The sequence below is a fragment of the Paramisgurnus dabryanus genome, chromosome 15, assembly GCF_030506205.2.
Source record: "Paramisgurnus dabryanus chromosome 15, PD_genome_1.1, whole genome shotgun sequence".
Classification (NCBI taxonomy): Eukaryota; Metazoa; Chordata; class Actinopteri; order Cypriniformes; family Cobitidae; genus Paramisgurnus; species Paramisgurnus dabryanus.
This window is the reverse complement of record NC_133351.1, coordinates 3,665,177-3,687,593: the sequence shown is the minus strand read 5'-3', so window position 1 is coordinate 3,687,593 and position 22,417 is coordinate 3,665,177. Positions and strand designations below refer to the sequence as shown.

The 22,417-nt window shown below is 36.1% G+C and overlaps 2 protein-coding genes across 4 annotated transcripts in view; one reads left to right on the top strand and one right to left on the bottom strand.

Moving 5' to 3' along the window:
* The window catches only part of cers6 (ceramide synthase 6), a 50,854-nt gene extending 49,528 nt beyond the window's left edge, over positions 1 to 1,326 (bottom strand). For both annotated transcript variants that reach the window (XM_065252319.1, XM_065252320.1), the window contains exon 1: positions 994 to 1,326. In XM_065252319.1, coding sequence (XP_065108391.1) covers positions 994 to 1,163 — 170 coding nt within the window. In that variant the 5' untranslated portion in view covers positions 1,164 to 1,326. The remainder of the gene's footprint in view (positions 1 to 993) is intronic.
* Positions 1,327 to 2,793: 1,467 nt separating this feature from the next.
* stk39 (serine threonine kinase 39) overlaps positions 2,794 to 22,417 on the top strand; it is a 79,108-nt gene continuing 59,484 nt past the window's right edge. The window contains exons 1-9 of one of the 2 annotated variants that reach the window (XM_073811926.1): positions 2,794 to 3,043; positions 3,079 to 3,188; positions 7,560 to 7,672; positions 11,249 to 11,357; positions 13,062 to 13,203; positions 13,518 to 13,573; positions 15,935 to 16,044; positions 17,429 to 17,530; positions 18,000 to 18,133. In XM_073811926.1, coding sequence (XP_073668027.1) covers positions 2,928 to 3,043; positions 3,079 to 3,188; positions 7,560 to 7,672; positions 11,249 to 11,357; positions 13,062 to 13,203; positions 13,518 to 13,573; positions 15,935 to 16,044; positions 17,429 to 17,530; positions 18,000 to 18,133 — 992 coding nt within the window. In that variant the 5' untranslated portion in view covers positions 2,794 to 2,927. Of the gene's footprint in view, positions 3,189 to 7,559; positions 7,673 to 11,248; positions 11,358 to 13,061; positions 13,204 to 13,517; positions 13,574 to 15,934; positions 16,045 to 17,428; positions 17,531 to 17,999; positions 18,134 to 22,417 lie in introns of both variants that reach the window. The other variant, XM_065252321.2, reaches the window with a different exon arrangement.

Sequence of the window (22,417 nt, the reverse complement as noted above, 5' to 3'; positions counted from 1 at the left end):
CACCTGCATGGCAACCACTGTTTGCATTTCATCAGATCATTTGCATTGCATTTTTGCTCCATAATAAATTATCAGTGGGGCATTTTAAGCTAAAATTTCACATACGCACTCTGGGGACACCAAAGTTTTATTGTACATATTTAAAAAATCTCATAATATGACCCCTTTAATTATTTCTTATAAATAATGACCCCTTCCTTATTAATATGTTCATCAATAGTTACCTGTAAAATTATATTAATTAAATAACCTGACAGTATTTTTTTTTTTACAAAATAATGGAAGCTGAAGAACTCTGCTGTCAGATGAAGGTAACCTTGACCAGATGGTCTATTGCATAAATAAATGCAAAATATGAAGTCCCACAGAGAATATCAAAAGAGCAAAAATGTCCAAATGCAGATCTGACAAAACTGCAAAATGAAAGGAATATACAACCAATTCTGACCTCATAAACCCGTATGCTGTCTTTATCATGCACTACAAAACCTTATTGTGAAGAAATTAAAGACTAAACACCAAAAAATCTATCCACAGAGGAGTTTGTAAAGTACCACAAGTTTGAATGAAGTTACGGTCTGAATAAATTGCTACATGTGTGGTGTTTGTTATGCAGAAGTGTTTGGATACCAGGCTGGCAAGATTATTTGAAGGAATATTAATAAAGTGCTGCTTTGCAAACACTTTTAACCCTGATAAGAAAATGCATGAAGGCTCAAAAACATCGAAGCAGGACCTGCATTATAGGCCAGCGACATTTCCATAAAAGAATCAACATCTCCGTCAGAAAGCATCAGAGTGACCTACTTTCATCAGCATCATTACACCCGAAAAGATGGGCCATGTGTTCCTGTCATATCGTAAGAATAAAGGAGATAAAGGAAGCGCTAGGAGAAACCTGTCCCATCACTCTCAGCTGAAGATGATGCTCGACATCTCCAAGGTTCAGCGCAAGGATAAAGATGATGATGCTGATGGTGACACTGGACGTACCTCTCAAAAACCAGGCGGATCATAAACATGCAGAAGGCTAAAGGACACGCCAGATACAGATCCTCGGCTTGCGGGAACGTTGACTCATCTGTGTTTTTCAAGTCAGCCCAGGTGACGTTGTGAGGAAGCCAGAACCTCTCGTTCCAAAACCAAGCCAAAATCCCCGCCATCTCCAGCGGATCGGGAGTCTTCACGTCCTCGCTGAAGCCGGTGATAGTGCGCGATCGATGGCCGATGTTCGGCTGATCTCTGCAGGTCCAGTGTGATGATGGTGGTGATAGATTCGGGGTTTGCACCGCCCGTTAGTGTGTTGCTCGTCTACACCGCTTTCTCTTCTGTGGGGAAGTGGAGCGAATTGACCCCGCCTCTCTGACGCTGATTGGTTTACGCGCTTGTCAATCTCGCCGGCGTCGCAGCATCACTTGGTAAAAGAACCGGTTAACCCCAAAATGATTTTTTTTACTATGTCGTTTATGTCGTTAAAACCAGTTTGATAACATTTTCATTTGGAATACGAATTTAAAGTAGCTGTTTTCCGTAAACCACATTACAATGATTGAATCTGTTCAGAAAGTGCACGTGACAAAAATACAATATAATTAAAATGTGCAAAAATGAATAAAATAAGTAACATAATTTAAATCTACTATATAAACAGGTGATTTTTTTTAAAGAATATAACTTGATTCAAAAGTAACATGCAACTTTATTTATATTTACTTTGTACGCAACTTCAAGACTTAATGTACTAAACTGGCATTTCAGAACTATTCTTAACATTAAATGCTAATCACATATTACTAATTTAGCCTGTCAGTCACAGAGTCGTTTCATATTGGTTAAGATGTCAATGGCCGTTTCTCAATCAGAAGGCTGCATCCTTCGGAGGTCGCATTTGTAGGCTACATACGTCATAAAGACGGTCTTATTTCAGAATATTTAAAATTATAAAGTTTACTATTATACTTAGTTAATCGTAAATTGTTGTAATATACTTATGACTTGCGAATGTCATGCTCAGTTAACCTAAATAAACCTGGGTTTGATGACGATGTAGGATGCGACCTCCGCAGGATGCAGCCTTCCGTTTGAGAAACGGCCATCATCGCTAAGCTTATTAATTGGCGCCACCTGCAGGGCAACGGCCAACTTGTCACCGAAATTGTTTTTATTGTGTACACATTTAAAAATATAGTATATGTCATGGTTTTAACAAAGAGTCTTTATTTTACAGCAATTTTACATATTTAAATATTGATATATTTAAATAGTTCTACATTTCAAAGGGTACAGGTTTACTTGTAGCAATATTTATTTTTTATTTTTTAGAGGCTGGGTTGGCTTCGTATTTTACAAGTGATCAACCTCACACAACAGCTGTTGATTTAACACATTTGCATTTTTAAATGACAATTATCGCCATCTGTTTGTAGATTTGTGTATCTAATGAGGCAATCCTCTGATTTGTGTCTAAATAACTTTAGATATTTATTCTGTTTTACATATCTCAGGCCCTTTAAAGAAATTTTACACTGTTGCAGTAAAGAAAATACATGTGAACTTGAACCATAAAAATGATCTTGAACCATGAATATTTCAGTCCTCCATATTAAGCACGCAGCTGATATTGAGACAGCCAAAATATATTTTCCACGAGCCTACGCCGTAGTAAGCAACTTATTTATTAATTTTATATTATTTTTTGTACATTATTTTGTTTATATTGTGCTGACCATGGTTCCTTTCACAATATCGGCCTATATTATTGTTGCCACTGTGTGTACTAGAACATCGTGTGTTATGTATTTTGAGAACTTATGAATATTAATTACCCCACGTGACTGGACTACGAACGTTACTAATAAACCCCACCACGATAATAGAATGGTACCTATCACAACCTATTAAATATTAATATTCACAAGCGAGACCTAATGAATATTCATAAGTTAGTCCTTCGCCGTAGTAGGATGCGTGTGGTCTATCTCCGGATGTGTTCAACGCAGGCGGTAGTGATCCAGCAGCAGCAACAGCAACAGCAGCAACAGCAGCAGCGCTGAGGTGAGTGAGCGACTCTCTCAGCAGCATCATGGCGGAGCAAAGCGACTCACCGCTGGCCGTCCAGAGTCCGCAGCCGGTTCCTACCGTCAGCTGGCCCATCGTTAAGGAAGCGTACGAGCTGCAGGAAGTGATAGGTAAGTAGCGGTGTCGTTGCTTGTCAATACGAGCTCGTGCGCGGCTGGAGTTTGGCGCGTGTCAGTGAGAGAGGGCCTACCGGCTTTTTTACACGCACCGGCCGATGACAGCAAAGCAATGCGGATGTGACACGTCGCAATATTGCCATTGCTTTTTAAAAGGTGTAAAATAAATGTAAGATGTTACATTGTAGTGCCATGCGCATAAGCAGCGTAATTGATAATGCGCGCGTTATTTCCTCATTTGGACATGTGCCATTAGAAAGCATCATCACTCAGTGCTACATCAGTGTGTATCACCATCACTCACTGAATACTGATACATTACTATGTAACAACATAATAACAAAATGGTTCACAAGGCAACTATGTATCACTCACTGATACATCAGGCAACTATGTAACAGCATCATCACTATGTAGTACAAGGCAACTATGTATCACTATCACTCTCTAATACATCAGGCAACTATGTAACATCATTAACTCTTAGTAATACATCAGGTAACTATGTAACAGCGTCATCAGCCAGTGATGAAACAGGCAACTATATAACAGCATCATGCACTGTCACAGGCAACAGTACTGTATGTAACATCATGTTATTATTATTATTATGGTAATTAAAGGAAATGTGTGGTTGATCAAAACCTTCTGGACAGCATGTACTGTATCAACTCATTGCATTTAATCATTTACCAGTGGCTTTCATCCAAAGTTAAATTAGCAGAAGCAGAAGTATATATGAGATAAGCATAATAGAGATGCAACTAAGTTTCGGTGTGAAATTCCACATGTTCTATGCATTTTATATTTTCAGATTTTCTTAAAAGCTGCTTTTCAATAATGCAAAATTATGAAAAGCCCCAAAGAAATAGTTGACTCTCATGAAAAAACTTTTAAAAGTACAGCATTATGCAAAGCATTTCTGGGAACCAAAATCAGAAAAAAACGGAAAGGTTAATGAGGATTTCTGGTTCCCAGATGCTTTTGAAGCTGTTATTTATAATTTAATTCTGTAAAGACAAAGACTTTTTAATGTTTAATATACATTTTTCTTTGAACAAACTGTTGGCAATAAATTAGATAAATATAAATCTACAGTAAGTTTCTGGCAAACTGCTGCATAACTACAGCAATTTTTTTTTAAAGTCTGAATTGGCTATATTTATGTAAAGAATAGCATCTGTTGGGTTTGTGTGGGGTCAGAGATGTATATATTTAAAACTTTTGATCAGCACTTCAGGTCACACTTGCACGCCTCCAGACTGTCTGTCAAACTGAGGTGTGATTTGTACCCTGCATTTACTGCATTTAAGTTCACGATCATTACTCTCCCTGCTGGTCGTATTGTGCACAACACTTCCAATGCAAAACTAAGAGATCTAATTTTATAGTGTGCTATGAAGACATACTGTAACTTACAGACCTCAAAAGTTATGTTTTTGTCAGTGTAATGAATACATTTACGCACACAACTGCCCACATTTGCAACACATTTTTGATGTTCAGAAAGTTAGCATTCCCGGTCACAGTGAGGTCATGCAAAGAAAGCAGTTTTTGTTTATATTTTAATACAGTATTGTAATGCATATACTTTTATAAAACTTTATATTGAGCAAAAATCTGTGAACTATGTGTGGCACTGTGAATCTGGCACAATGTAGGCTAATGGATCCTGTTATTGAAGGATGGACCAGTTAAAATCTATATTAGACCCAACAGTAGCTGTAACACAGTAGCTGGCAAGTCCTTTTCAAATATAATAATACAAATATACAGAAAATTGAAGAAGGCATTTTCGGCTTCCATTTCGGTTTTCGGCCAAGTGCATCCTAAATTTTTGGTTTCGGCCCAGAATGTTAATTTTGATGCATCGCTTAGTAAATAGCAAAAACCTCATGCTTAATTCTAAGGGTCGGAAAAAAATATGTAAATGATAATAAAGTGAGAAAAGTAATATTAATTTTTTTTTTAATTTGGATCAAAATATGTAAAAGATATTTAGAATATAAAAAAGTAAATCTGTCCCGTTTAACGCTTGCTTGCTTTCTAAAAGTGTGATAAATAAAGTCAGTCAGCTTTTGGTGGAAACATGAACTACAGTTATGCCGGTCCCAAAATACGTAAACAAATATCACAGAGGGCTTTGGTATTGGCTCAGAGCCACAGATATGATGAGTCCAGGGACATTTACACGCATGTTAAAGGAGTATGGTATCAGTTAAGATAAGAGCTGAGCTACTGTTGTATCTCTCTTCTTTTCTATACTGTACTTTCTCTGCATTTTTCTGCCAATCAGGACAGTGTGAAGTCAGGGTCTCCTCTTATCTGTCAGCCACAGTTGGCAGCGTGTCACATACTCTTACGGCTTTTGTGTGTATGCATGAGGGTACATAGTGTTCACTCAGTAGTGTGTGTAGATAATGAAGTGTAAAGTTCTTTATCCAAATCATTACTAAAGTTTAATGCATTGTGTGTGATGTTTTACAGGGCTCACAAATTCAAATGTGTTGTTTGAATAGAATAGAATACACTGCAAAAAAAATATTTTCAAGAAACAAATTCTTTGTATTTTTGTCTTGTTTTCAGTAAAAATATCAAAAAATTCTTAAATTCAGATGCTTTTTCTGGATGAGCAAAATGACCCAAGAAAATAAGTCTAGTTTTTAGACCAAACATATCCAATTTAAATAAATATATAATTATAAAAAAATATATAGAAGAACATATTAGTGGTTGACCGATATGGGGTTTTTAATGGCCGATATCGATATTAGGGAAGCTGTGTGACCGATATGAGGCTGATATAACACACATGTAATTACAGTAAATAAAGAGACGAACAGAAAATTTGTGAAACTATATAAACATTTGTTATGCATAACATTTGTAAATATACCCTTTTAAAGTACTTAAAAGACATAACTAATGTGGATTTGACATCTCAGGGTACTGTTTAAATCAGTGTGTTGAACCAGTGTGTTGTTGTGTGAATAATGATTGGTCATTTTGCTGTCTGTCAGACTTTGGCTTTACATTGAGTGACACTGAGTGTCTTTTCATTACAAACAAGAAATTTAAATAAAGACAAATCGGCCCCTGCAAAATCACTAGAATATACATAAAAAATAGGGATGATGAGGTATAAGACAGTAGTTATTGCAATTATATTGGTGTGAAGTGTGTAGGATATAATTGGGCCAGTAGTTCAGACTTTTTATTGCCAGTCTATTGTCAATGGACTCAGCACAATAACTTTTATTTTTTAAGGGGACATATAATAAAAATCTGACTTTTTCCATGTTTAAGTGCTATAATTGGGTCCCCAGTGCTTTAATCAATCTAGAAAATGTGAAAAATATCAACCCAGTTACTTAGTTTTGGTAAACAACTCTCCGCAAGCATTGGAAAAAAATAGGTAATGGAAATTTGGCTCCCCTTGTGATGTCAGAAGGGGATAAAACTGGCCATTAATCTGCACTTTCCAACCAAGGCACTGCTATTTAGGGCAGATGTCAGCTCATTTGCATTTAAAAGGACACACCAAAAACGGCACACTGTTGCTCACACCTACAAAGTGGCAATTTTAACATTATAATAAATTATTTATAGGGTATTTTGAGCTAAAACTTCACATACGTACTCTGGGGAGACCAAATATTTATTTAACATTTAAAAAATGTCTAAAGTGAAATGTTCCCTTTAACAAACTATTTATAAACATAACTAGATTAGATTTTGAATTTGCAAGAATGATGATGGATAGTTATGTTTCACTCTTCACAATTTTGCCAGATGCTCATCTATATTATGTTGTCTTGGTGACGAGTATGAATCAACAGAATTTGCCTCACCAAAGTTCATCACAAACAAACGCTGACATTTGCAGGTCACAGAAACATATGCAAAATATAAGCAAATGACAGATATATTAACAACTCATTATACATCGATACCAGTGGTTTGAAGTTAAATATATGTAGATTATTTTTATGAAATAGAAAAAAATCCACATTTGCCCTTGTCATCTCTTAAAGATTGTTTGGAAAAAGTAACATATTTTTTCCCATATGTATCAAAACAATAAGGTGCTTGTAAATGAAAATTGAATTTAAAATTAAAATAGATGTTGATCCTGAAAAAATAACATCTTAATATAACTGTAAAGTAATAGCAAAAAACTAATCTCACAACAAAACACACACATTATTAACAGTGCTAAGAGCACATGAATATGATCAGTTGCACCTGTTGTGCCACGCTGTTATGTTCCCGAGGGCATGTTTACTGTCGGTCTTTCATCTACAATAATGTGTTTGTCACTGCACGTGCATTGTTCATTCAGGACATGTATGTTGTGTCTTGCAGGCAGCGGTGCCACGGCGGTTGTCCAGGCAGCGCTGTGTAGCCCTCGACAGGAGCGTGTGGCCATCAAGAGAATCAACCTGGAAAAATGCCAGACCAGCATGGATGAACTGCTGGTGAGAAACAACATATACACTTGTAAGAAACTGTAGTCTGCCTTGATCCAGATTAAACTTTAAAGTACACTGTAAAAAAAATCCGTAGAAATTTCAATGTTATTGCAGCTGGGTTGCCGGTAATTTACCGTAGATTTACATTTATGTTATTTACTGGCAAGAGTTTGTTCAAAGTTAAATAAATTTCATATATTAACAAGTCTTTATCTTTACAGAATAAAACTATACAATAACAGCCTCATGCAAAGCATTCTGGGAACCAGAAATCATCATCAACCTTTTTCTGTTTTTTGGTCCAGATTTTGTTTCCCTGAATGTTTTTCTTGATGCTGTTTTTTAGTTTTACTCTGTAAAGATAAAGACTTGTAAGGTTTAATTTTCATTTAACTTTGAACAAAATGTTGCCAGTAAAAAACATAAATGTAAATCTACGGTAAATTACCGGCAACCCAGCTGCAATTTCTACGGAATTTTTTTACAGTGTATATGTTAGTCTGAGCTCATCCCTAAAACGGCTTTATCGTCATAGAGAGGAAGAAAAGTCAGCAGGTATGGGTCAATGACAAAACAAGCTCCTAAATCATTTTATTTTTAAAGGATGCAATTCATTTTTGGAGTCAGGAACAATGCATTTAAAAAGTTTTGTTATTAATCAACATTCCAGTTTCATTTTATTGATTTTTTTTACAATATTTTGATAACCCCGTTCAAAATTTTCAGGTGGTACATCAAATCATTGCCTACTTGCCAGATACGTTTTAATGCGTTCCCTGTGTTTATTTAAAAATATAATCCTGAAAACAGTTTGAAACAAATTAGAACAAATTAACCATAAAACTAACATTTAAGAAATATAATTACAATTATAGACAACATTAGCTTGCATTTATTACACCTAAAATAATTAGCAAAATTTTTAGCTCAATAAAATTATTTTTTTAGGGTCATTTGTACCCTTTGACTTCTACTTGGACGTTGGTATAAGCTTTTGCCTGTTATATCAATTCATAAAATAAATATTTAAATACAATTAAAATGTTTGATAAAATATTTTTTTTCTAGTTTTACATTGGTTGAACCACCTGACACAGAAAGTGTAAACGCGTAACCATTAGGCTATATTAAAGTATCTATTTATTTGTATTTTAGAGAAATCTACAAACTTTTCATTTATCCATATAGTTCACCTGGGGTTCACTGGATGGTGTGATATTATATTTACTGTTTGTACTTGTTAAGTACTTAAAGCTCACATAACACGCCGTTTTTGCATTTTTTATGTTAATCTGGAGTACCTATAAAGTAGTATGACATCCTTTATTTCTCCGAAGAGTCTTTAGTTTAATCAGATTTCTAAAAGAAAGATAAGCTTTACGGATTCTTTCAGATAACATACGAAAAAATGAAGAAGGAGGAGTTACTACCGCGGGAGGAGCGAGTACGAGTCATGCAACACTATACAACACTGTTTAACTTATGATTCACTACATGTTCGTGTCATTTATTTAATATGCAAGCGCCTATTTTGAACATAAGACAGAATTCTTACTTACCGCATCAACTCATGACCTGGTTGAGACTTTTCAATGAAATCCAGCGCATCAAACACACACGCAAAACTCTGCTGCTACCCCGGATAATAAACTATATCCATTGTTTTCATAAGGCCGGATTTCTTCTCCTTACATCCAAAAACACACTTCTTTATTCATGCCATTGTTGAGTTTTCTAAATGAAACAAAGCTGTCGCTTGATGTGAAGTTTGTAAGTTCTAGGTTGTTCTCCCTCTGACTGACGGGTGGGCGGGGTTTTCCGGGGGAGACTGCCCATATAAAGAAGTGATGCGTATAACGTCAGCTGGACCCATAATCGAAAAAAAAAACTTTCCGAAACTGTTACGAACCCTGGCGAAGTGCAGTCGGCACAGAAATACTCTGTAACACGCTCAGCTGCTTTTTTGACACTTTGCCTACATTTACCATGAGGAAACAACTCTATAACTGTGTTAATAAGTCAGAATGCTTGAAATACCATTGGCCTGCACAAAAGCGCCCTCTAGCTTTGTCTGTCTTTTTGGATTTTGCTATATAAATGCATATGAATATGTTAAACATTTCATACAGGATCAAAAAGAGTTAAATGTGATTTGTCAACACCAAACTATATCCTATAATATAAAGTGTGTGTAATATATAGAAACATCTTATATATACACAGATACGAGTGAGTTGTTTTACATTGATCTTTGTTTGATGGAGTGATGGTAGAAAGTGATGCTTTGATGAATGACTCTTCTGCTGTGAAAACACATTTATTCATAGTGATGGATAACTACAATAAACATCTCTCAGATTTACTCAGATTGGCAGAGACTGAAATGTGGGATTGTGGAGATGTATGCCGACACACAGATGGCACGTTTTTTATTTTCTTTAGGTTTTGCTCCTTTGCAAAAGCTTAAAAAGATCATGTCAAATTCCTTACATTTTTCCTGTAGCTCAGTGAGTCGAGCAAGGTCTGAGAAAAATGAATACATTTAAATGTCAAATGTATGTAGACTAACTTGCTTGAATGTGCAAAACTATTTTCTTTGCTATGCATGTTAGAACCTGAGTTTTGAAACCAACTTTAGAAATAAACAGGGTTTCCACAGGTCCTTGACAGTTTTTGAAACTGGGGGAAATAATTCAAGGCCCTGGGAAGTTTTTGAAAATATACATACATAGATACAGGTCATTGAAAGTGCTTGAATCTGTTTTATGCAAGAAGTTTTCTGGAAAAAAATCCATATTATTCCCTGTGTAGTGTAGGAAAATATCATAAAAATTCTAGACTTTTTAAGCACACATGCTAAACTGTTTGCTTTAAATGCTTATATCTTCTGTATGCGAATGTTGATTCATACCAAAATGCTTTTTTGCAATGTTGTGTTTGACACATAAAAACGTCCCGGGTTACGTATGTAACTGTTGTTCCCTGAGAAGGGAACGAGACGCTGCGTCTCCCTTGCCATACTTCCTGTGTCCCTGTAACGCCGTCTTTGGCAATATTTCAGATAGCGATATACTTCCTGGCTCCCGCGTCACCCTGTCTTTGTCGTTAAGCCTCACCATTGGTTGAATTTGATACACATTCAGACGCACTTACTCCTGGAGGCGTCCCCAAAGTGTCACCGCAGTGACGCAGCGTGAGTTTCCTCGAAAGGGAACTGTAACAATGTATCTTTAAAGGTAACACGATGTAACCTTGCTCTCACTTGAAATGTATCCCCCCATTTAGTCCTTGAATTTGAGGGTATTGGACCTGGAAAGTCCTTGAAAGGTCCTTAAATTTTAAGTTATCTAAGGTGTGGGAACCCTGAATAAAACATTGATTTGCACTTTAGTTGGCTGGGATCAGAATTAAAATTTGCCTGATATTTTTAAAACACATCCCCAGTTCTTATAAACTGGCTTTATTTCTTATACTATTTCAATATTTTCTAGTCAAACTTATACAGTATGTGCATTTATGTAAGTGTTGTTTTGAGGAATGATTTAATGATCTGAACTCCGTAAACTCCATCTGTCTCCACAGAAAGAGATTCAAGCCATGAGCCAATGTAACCATCCAAACGTTGTGACCTATTATACATCATTTGTTGTGAAAGATGAACTCTGGCTGGTCATGAAACTTCTGAGTGGAGGTATGCTTATTACTTACAGTATTACACATTTAGCCCTAAAACGTATATGGACACTTCAACCACACTTTAAAGAGATAGTTTACCCAAAAATGATAATTCTGTCATCATTTTCTTGCTCTCAAGCCTGTATAAATTTCTTTTTTCTGATTAACACAAAGGAAGATATTTTGAGGAATGTTTGTAACTAAACCGATCATGCAACCCATTCACTTCCATAGTATTATTTTTTCCTACTATGGAAGTGAATGTGGCTCATGACTTTAAATCACTTTATAATGTATGAACCTCATTGTATAAGATAACAAAAATGTGACCCTGGACCACAAAACCATTTAAAGGGGTCAATGTTTTGAAATTGAGATTTATACATCATCTGAAAAGCTGAATAAATAAGCTTTTATTGATGTATTATTGGCCGAGATGAAACTATTAGAAAATCTGGAATCCGAGGGTGCAAAAAATCCAAATATTGAGAAAATTGCCTTTTAAAGTTGTCCAAATGAAGTCCTTAGCAACACATATAACTAATGGTAGATACATTGTTTATATATATTTACAATAGGACATTTACAAAATATTTTCATGGAACATGATCTTTACTTACCGTAATATCCTAATGATTTTTGTTATTAAAAAAATCCTAATTTTGACCCATACAATGTATTATTGGCTATTGCTACAAATATATCAATGCGACTTATGACTGTTTTTTGGTCAAGGGTCACAAATATGACGTAATGTGAGCTTTTTTCATAACTAAAGGAATAGTTCACCCCCAAATTAGCCCATATGGCTTTCTTCTTTCAGCTTAACAAAGTCGGAGGTATATTAAATAATATCCTGACTCTTTTCAGATTTACAATTGTACTGGATAGTGCTGGATAGATTTTTTTAAGCTAAAAAACCTGCATCAATCCATCAAAAATGAATCCATACTGTTATTAAATGCTTTATGAGGTAAATTGATGGGTTTTTGTAAGATTGGGTCAACTTTCCACCTGACCTCAACTCTATCATCAACACACGTACAGTCGTAGTTTATAAAGTTTGAAATATAAATGTTTCCCTACAAAACCCATCTCTTTGCCTCGGAGGACATTTAATAACTGTATGGATTAGTTTTTGATAAATGGATGCACTTTCAGTTCCCCTTAAGTACAGTAGATGTCCTGGCAGAGTAACCACAGATTTCATGATGGACTTACGTTCAACAAGCAGAGAGTTTACAAACACTTTTCTTTTTATTTTGAACAGTATCAATATCTGTTTAATCATTTAAAACGTGCTTAAAATACAGTATGTGCATCTATTCTTAAAATAATAATGTCAACCATGTTTATGTTTTGTTGTGTTGATGCAGTAATGTACATTCATACATTTGTAATTGTGGCTTAAGATTATGGCTGCATAACAACTATAAAAGTTTTTGATTACAGAATAAAAGTTTTTGATATGTGTGTGTATTGTATATATTAATTATTCATATATAGATACACACACATGCATGTATGTATTTAAGAAATATTAACATAATTTATATTATATATAATATAAAATTTAATATAATTATTAATTATTGTAATAGACAATGAATAATTATTACACACAACACACACACATATATTATGTAATCAAATACTTTTATTTTGCAAACGATTAGTTGCGATTAGTTGTGATTACTTAAAATACAATGTGTTTTTCCAGGTTCAGTGTTGGACATTATTAAACACACTTTCAGCAAAGGAGAACATAAAAACGGGGTCCTAGATGAACCCTCAATAGCGACCATATTAAAAGAAGTACTGGAGGGATTAGATTATCTACACAAAAACGGGCAGATTCATCGGTAAGTAATCTTTTATCTCCTCGACACACCGGGAGGATGCAGTCAATTAATTAGTTTCCTGACTTTCTAATAAGATGCAAAGTGGGCCAGATGTTATGCTTACGGTCAGATATCTTGCTAGTAAAGACCGGGGTAAAATCTGCTTTAATTATATTTCTATGCTGCAAGTCAAGTACAGGAAAGCACTAATGAGGATGTTTTCCTTTTAGCTATCGCTGTTATAATAATGCTTTTAAAAATTCATAAAAATGGCCTTATTGTTAATGCGTAGGATTATAATAAAGTACAAAACGAATGTGTTTTGTTGTCCTTAGGGATGTTAAAGCGGGTAATATTCTACTAGGAGAAGATGGTTCGGTGCAGATTGCAGGTTTGTAATGAAACACTTTAGTGAAATCATCTTTATGTTTGCTGATATGTGTCAGTGTCAATTACAGCTTAAAAAAAAAAACACAATAAGATATTCAGACTTCGATTAACCCATAGTTAAACTAATTTTGTGTGCTTTAATGAAATGTCATTTATGGCCATGAGAAAATTAAGCTTTTTATAGCTGTGAAAATGTTGTTGTAATTACTATTGGTTGCCACTTCATCTGTAGCTAAGAAGCAACATGAGCCCTAAGAGACACAAAGAGAGTTATATTACTTCTTAAACCACTAAGGTCATGTCCATTAGCTTTAATTACAGCTCACATCCGTACAATCGACTGATTCAGTCCACTTTAAATTTACTACTTTACATTTTCTTCACTTAATTATGCTTTGATTATAATGGACAATATATTCAAGCTCCACACTCCACTTTAAGAATTCAATACATTTTTATTTGATGAACTGAAACCGGGGTTTTCACATTGATCATAGCGCGTACATTCCTGAAATGGGGCCTCTTCCTTCCCTCTGGGAATTCTGACTAATCAGGTTATAAGTATTGATCTGTTTATATGTTTTAACAGGGTGTCCACTATAGACTTTGGGTCAACCATGTTGAGATTGTACTGTAGTTCATATCAGGCATTTTTCTGTTGAAAGGTTTAATATACAATTAAATGTAAACATTTGCATATCCAGGTAGCAACGGACTCCGGGGTGGATCCACACCAGATCCGCCCCGAAGTCGGGAGCACCGCTACGGATTTGGTGCACATCTGCCCTTGCGTCTATTGCAGTAACAGTAATTCTCATGAAACCTGTTAATTCTTTTCTCGCCATTGATGTGTCATCTCATCAATTAGGAGAAAACTTTCCCTGACAATGACAAGTTTTTATGGTAATCTATAATTCTGCTATTAACCAGTGCGTGGTGCTCTTAACCAACTTATAAAACATTGAAGGATCCACTGATTCAAAAACAGTAAAAACTCCAGTGGTGGCACGTGACTGCTCATTCGAGGGACGCAAATTCAAAATAAGTGTTCGGAGTGTCATGTGTGTTGCTCGTGTTTTCAAAATATGTGTTTGTTGCGTCATGTGACCCATGTGCATCACGTGTTTTGTCAGTATAAGTGCCTGCTGCACACGCGTCAAAACCGTTTATGATAAAAGAGACGCTCACGTTCACAAAATACACGCAAGACACTCCCTTAACATTAAACTCTGATTACGCATGAGATTAAGTGAGTATCTGGCAAACACGAGCATCTCTTTTATCATAAACTCTTTAGACGCGTCTGCAGCAGGCACTTATTTTGACAAGATACGTGATGCACACACGATCTCTCAAAGCGCAAAACACATATTTTGAAATTACGATACACACACATGACGGGCTACATACATGTTGTGACAAACTTCGCATCGTGCGCTCTCGAAAAAGAAGTCACCGGCTGCCACCGAAAAACTCTGTGTATGTTTTGATCATCTTTCAAAATCTGATCTCTAACAAAAGTCCTTTACAAAAATGCAATTTGAAGAAACCTACCCACATTTGAGAGATAATAAAAAGAGTTTTTTGTTTGTTTTGTTTGAAAGAAGAGGGTTTGTTCTTTCACTTGATATATTGTATGCTTATATATTTATAGAAGAAACTTTTCTGGAAGGCATTAAACTGAAAATTGCACAAAACATTTTTATACAAAAATCAAAAGCAAAGTATTTTTCAAGAAGATAAATGCCAATTTCAAGACTATTAACTCTTTCTCCATCATTGACAACTTATCTCGTCAATTAAGAGAAAACATTTCCCTACCAATGACGCTTTCCTGTCGAGTTTTTACGGTAATCTGTAAATCTGCTATTATCCAGTTGATGGCACTCTTACCCAATTTATAAAAACTGAACAAAAACTAATTTAATTCATTTTAAACTCTGTGTATGTTTTGATAATCGTTCTGAATTTGATGTTTAAAAGCAGAGGTTCTGTTCTTTCATTTGATATATTTGTATGTTTATATATTTATATAAGAAAATTTCCCTGGAAGGCATTTTGTGAAACTTTTGTGAAAATCACCAAAAATGCTGGTGCGCAACTTAAAAAAAAGGCTGTCGGGAAATGAGTTAAGACTTTAGGGCTAAAAGTGCATCTAGTTTAATACATTCTGTACACACAGGCTTGTTTCATTTGTCTCAAACATGGTCTCTACCTTAAATGAGATTCATTTAAACTTTTAGACTACATATTGACAATAGTCAGCCCATTTCTCAATGTCATTTATTAGGGATGTTTTGCCCTTTTGCTCTGTCAGTGTTTTAATGAAGCTGTTAATCATTTGAAACGGTTTACTCTGTAGATTTTGGAGTGAGTGCATTTTTGTCCACTGGAGGAGACGTTACAAGACATAAAGTTAGGAAAACGTTTGTGGGAACTCCGTGCTGGATGGCCCCAGAGGTTATGGAGCAGGTTAGTATGATCTTATACACACACACACACACACACACACACACACACACACACACACACACACACACACATATATATACTGACCTAAAGGATTATTAGGAACACCTGTTCAATTTCTCATTAATGCAATTATCTAATCAACCAATCACATGGCAGTTGCTTCAATGCATTTAGTGGTGTGGTCCTGGTCAAGACAATCTCCTGAACTCCAAACTGAATGTCAGAATGGGAAAGAAAGGTGATTTTAGCAATTTTGAGCATGGCATGGTTGTTGGTGCCAGACGGGCCGATCTGAGTATTTCACAATCTGCTCAGTTACTGTGTTTTCACGCACAACCATTTCTAGGGTTTACAAAGAATGGTGTGAAAAGTGAAAAACATCCAGTATGCGGCAGTCCTGTGGGTGAAAATGCCTTGTTGATGCTAGAGGTCAGAGGAGAATGGACCGACTGATTCAAGCTGATAGAAGAGCAACTTTGACTGAAATAACCACTCGTTACAACCGAGGTATGCAGCAAAGCATTTGTGAAGCCACAACACGCACAACCTTGAGGCGGATGCAGAAGAAGACAGCAGAAGACCCCACCGGGTACCACTCATCTCCACTACAAATAGGAAAACGAAGCTACAATTTGCACGAGCTCAGCAAAATTGAAGACTAGAAAAATGTTGCCTGGTCTGATGAGTCTCAATTTCTGTTGAGACATTCAGATGGTAGAATCAGAATTTGGCGTAAACAGAATGAGAACATGGATCCATCATGCCTTGTTACCACTGTGCAGGCTGGTGGTGGTGGTGTAATGGTGTGGGGATGTTTTCTTGTCACACTTTAGACCCCCCTTAGTGCCAATTGGGCATCGTTTAAATGCCACAGCCTACCTGAGCATTGTTTCTGACCATGCCCATCCCTTTATGACCACCATGTACCCATCCTCTGATGGCTACTTCCAGCAGGATAATGCACCATGTCACAAAGCTTGATTAATTTCAAATCGGTTTCTTGAACATGACAATTAGCTCACTGTACTAAAATGGCCCCACAGTCATCAGATCTCAACCCAACAGAGCATCTTTGGGATGTGGTGGAACGGGAGCTTCGTGCCCTGGAACTGCATCCCACAAATCTCCATCAACTGCAAGATGCTATCCTATCAATATGGGCCAACATTTCTAAAGAATGCTTTCAGCACCTTGTTAAATCAATGCCATGTAGAATTAAGGCAGTTCTGAAGGCGAAAGGGGGTCAAACACAGTATTAGTATGGTGTTCCTAATAATCCTTTAGGTGAGTGTATATGTATATAGGATAAAAATGTAATTCACTTTGGATAAGTGTCTGCTATTTAGTCATTAATCTTCATGTGACCACCATCATGTGACCGCAGGTACGAGGTTACGACTTCAAAGCTGACATTTGGAGTTTTGGTATCACGGCCATTGAACTCGCTACAGGCTCGGCACCCTACCATCGATATCCCCCTATGAAGGTAACCACGGTGACCTGCTGTTCATACGGCTATTCATGGAAAGGTTTTAGCACAAAGAGCTATAAATGCTGCCACAAAAGCATACATCTCTAACCTGTACTGCTTTATTATTACGACTTCTTTATTCCCAGGGAACACAGATACGGTTAATAAATGTATTGCCTGAATAAATTTCAAGTCGTTTTGCATGAAAGCATCTGGCAAATGCGTAAATGTAAATGTTTTTTTCCAACATTTTTTTTTAAGTAGAGCACAAGTATTATTTATGACACATTGCATTATTGATGTTTGTTCATTTATATCAAATTTGCATATGCAATTCATTAGCATATATAACAACTGACTTTAATAGCTTGCACAGCTCAACCAAATAAAGGCAACAAATAATGACAAAATTTGCATTTTTTTGCATTATAGACTTTCTCTCAAACCCACAAAGGAAATGTTTACTCAAATCTGATGTTTGCAGGTCTTAATGCTCACACTGCAGAACGATCCTCCAACCCTAGAGACGGGCGTCGAGGACAAAGAGACGCTGAAGAAGTATGGAAAATCCTTCAGAAAACTTATATCTCTGTGCCTTCAAAAGGACCCAGCAAAAAGGTGAGTTTGTATCTTTTTGCATTTATTTTGTTCATGCAAATTAGAAAATCGACATTTGAGAATTGAGAGAAACGAGAGCCGTTTCTGCCAATTGGACCACGCGCCGTTGTTTCTCTGCGAGAAGAAATCTCAACAGAGCCCTACTTGCAAACATTGATTTGTAATGTGTGATGTACATTATTGAATAGCAGTTTATTGTCTGTCCTTTATTAGTGCCTCGCTGCAAGAAAAAAACCTCTAATTTACTCTCGGTTTGGCCTGTCTGAGGATGAATCGCAGTCGATAGCAGAAATGCCGTTGAGGCAGAATTGTTGAAGCTAGTTTGATTAGACACAAATAGATACAGATGAGCTTATGCCTACGAAAGACATTAAACTGATGCTGCCCCATTGCTGTGTACATCATCTGATCAATACAGTACATAGTGCATGAAATAGTCCTGGTCTGTGTGCTTTTTCTTTGAAATATATATGAGCTCATGGGTCAGTATGAGAGAAGTCCTGACCAGTTGACAAAACTAGCCCAATTTTTTTTTTCCGGCTTAACCCACCACTCCCCTTTCTGTGTAAATGTAGGTTATTATACACTCCTGAGCAAAGAATTAGGCCAATCCCTTAATGCAAATAATATTAAGCTTATAATAGACTTGACCACGAATCACTGGTCAGCACAGATAAAGTAACTCGAGATCCCCTTGCAAACAAAATGCATTGATCACTTTAAATTGCCAGAGTATCTTTTGTGTGAATGCAAACACTTCTTGGAATTGATCCTGGGATTGCTCCCTGGTAACATTGCCGCAAGATTCCCAGAACGCATCCTTTGTGAACAAATAGCAGGAACAATGGCATAAGGTGTGTGTCATACTGATGATGCATATGCAGTTGTTTTAATATGCAGACCAACGTTCAATGCCGAAAAAAGTCTCCAAACTGGAATGAAACTCCAAGATCAGAGAGCTCCTTACTATCCACACTGAAGCTAAGAATGTTCGCCATCTTAATGGAATGGTAAAAAACTTTTTTTTCGAGAGATAAATAAGTAAACTGAAGGCACGTCGGAAAACAATCATGATTACAATTACAAGTTATGACACGTGTCTTCACTGGATCCTTACGGGATGTGTGTGATTCCAGATAATCACTGATCGTGTGAATGAACCAAAATCAAACAATCCTGGGACAAATCCCAGGCACATTATCTGTGTTTGAAAAGGGCTTATTATGTAACAACCTTTCTTTTGTTTGAGCCTTGTGGGTAAACTCATAGACAACTTTTTACAGAAGTGTTGTTTCACTCAACGTTGACGAGTTTAAACAGTACATGAGTTGTTAAAAAATGTCTCCCAGTTAGTCTGAAGGCCTCAAATCTGACCTCTGACCAGGCTGAAACAAGAGTCTGATGGGCTTGTTGGTTGTCTTTGCAGTGCGGACAGGAGCATTATCTTTTTCATTTGTGGGTGGCAAACCATTCTGTGATCTTCAAAGCATGAGTTGACTTCACAGTTTGGCTCTTTAACGCATCTTCTAGACCAGGGGTTTTCAAACTGTGGGTTGTGGGTCACACAGTGGGATGAGGTGGGTCACTCAAAGTCACTTGGCTGTCTAGGGCGTTCACTATTATTTAAATAATCGTCTTATTGCAATTGTTTGACCTCATCGCGATGATTTTAGATCGCTGCAATGATTGCACATCTCTCTAAAAACACAAGGGGGAGCTGCAGTGCCTGTATAAACGAGACAGTATCAGTTAGTGCTCCTTAAAGGGATAGTTCGGCCAAAAATGACATTAAACCCATGATTTACTCACCCCCAAGCTGTCCGAGTTGCATATGTCCATCGTTTTTCAGACAAACACATTTTCGGATATTTTAGAAAATGTTTTAGATCTTTCAGTTGATTAAATGTAATGTTACGGGGTCCACGACCTTCAAGTCCAAAAAAAGTGCATCCATCCTTCACAAATTAAATCCAAACGGCTCCAGGATGATAAACAAAGGTCTTCGGAGGGTAATAAAATATCCATATTTAAAACTTTATTAACGTAAATAAATACCTTCCGGTAGCGCTGCCATCTTAGTCGCGTCTGCATTCAGGATGAGAGCTTACGCAGCCTACGGAGGCTACTCTGCTGCTGCTCTGTGCCCCCGCCCTCCGAATTTGTCATACGTCACTAAGAAAAGTACGTACACTACGCTAATACTCTCTCCTGAATACAGAGGAGTCTAAGATGGTGGCGCTACCGGAAGGTATTTATTTTCGTTAATAAAGTTTTAAATATGGATATTTCTACAACAACACCGTGCGGATTACCCTCAGAAGACCTTTGTTTATCATCCTGGAGCCGTTTGGATTTAATTTGTGAAGGATGGGCGCACTTTTTTTGGACTTGAAGGTCGTGGACCCCGTAACATTACATTTAATCAACTGAAAGATCTAAAACATTTTCTAAAATATCCGAAAATGTGTTTGTCTGAAAAACGATGGACATATGCAACTCGGACAGCTTGGGGGTGAGTAAATCATGGGTTTAATATCATTTTTGGCCGAACTATCCCTTTAACTGATAGTGTAACGCAATGCATTGCGAAGCCATTCAATGCAGTGGAAAAACAGCATTTAAAGAAATGCTGCAAAACTTTAATAAGCAGTATGAACTGCTATGTAAAACATACATTTCCAAAACAGCAATTACAAATTTAGGGAAGTGAGGGATGCTATTCTTAAGGATCTGTAAGGAATTGATTTTTTGCAGGCACTACAAACATGTGGTCCAGTAATAATATGACCTTAGTAGGATTGGTTACTATTTAAGGCCTGTTCTGATATAGTCAGTTTATTTTGATTGCATTTTATTTTCACTTTATTGTGTTTATTTCATATGAAGAATTTTAAGTTTTTGAAAGATATATTCATTAATTACTTTTAAGTGTGTGTTATCTGTATTAAAGGGGATTTTTTTAAGATGTCAAATAAAATGTTGGTGTCTCCAGAGTGTGTATGTGAAGTTTTAACTCAAAATAGAATATAGATAATTTATTATAGCATGTTAAAATTGCCACTTTGTAGGTGTAGGAGCAAATATATGCCATTTGGGTGTATCCTGTAAAATGCAAATGAGTCGATCTCTGCACTAAATGGCAGTGCCAGGGTTGGATAGTGCAGATTAAGGGGCAGTATTATCCCCTTCTGACATCACAAGGGGAGCCAAATTTCAATTACCTGTTTTTTTCACATGCTGCATAGAATGGTTTTCCAAAACAAAGTTACTTGGTTGATCTTTTCTAAGATGATAGAAGCACTGGAGACCCAATTATAGCACGTAAACACGGAAAAAGTTAGATTTTTGTCCCCTTCAATATTTACTGCCAGGTAAACCCTGCAAAAGATTTAATTTTAATAATCACAACAAAGTGTGAAAAATTTCATGAACAAACAAAAAATGTATAAGAATGAAACGTCAAAACAAACAGCATTTAATCGTCACAACCGGCACAATTTATTAGGCAAATAAACTGTCAGCCAAACGTTATAATCGTGACAGCCCTACTAATGACAAGTGATGACAATGATTTGGTATTACAAAGTATAGCATTATAAATTACATTTCATTAATAAAATAAAAAAAAATTGCGTTTCATCTAGTGCTGGGCATAGATTAATCTAGATTAATCTCATACAAAATAAAAGTTATTTTTGGCATAATATATGAGTTTGTGCTGTGCGTAATTATTATGTATATATAAATACACACACATTCATGTATGTATTTAAGAAACATTTTCATGTGTATATATATTTATTTATATTTTTATATATTCTATATTATATATAAATAAATAAAAATATATATAAATAAAAACGTGTTAAATGTGTATTTATGTATGTGTGTGTGTTTAAATATACATAATATTTACACACAGCACAAACTGATATATTATGCAAAAAATAACTTTTATTTTGTATGAGATTAATCTAGATTAATCTATGCCCACTAGTTTCATCATACTTCTATTTTAAAATATGTTGGTGGGTCCCATGATAGATTATACCTACAGTATTGTAGTGGGTCTCGAAATAAAAGGTTTGGGACCCCCTGTTCTTGTTGATCTCCTAACAAGTAATTTGTGGTTAAGAGCAATGAAAGTTTAATGTTGGCCGATTTTTCTTTGCCCAGGAGTGTAAATCGTGCCTTATTCACAAAATTAATTTCTGTTTAATTGGTGCAAGAACCATTTCGCTATCACTGGGTGGTAAGCAGAATTTGATTAGGTTTGTGTAGATG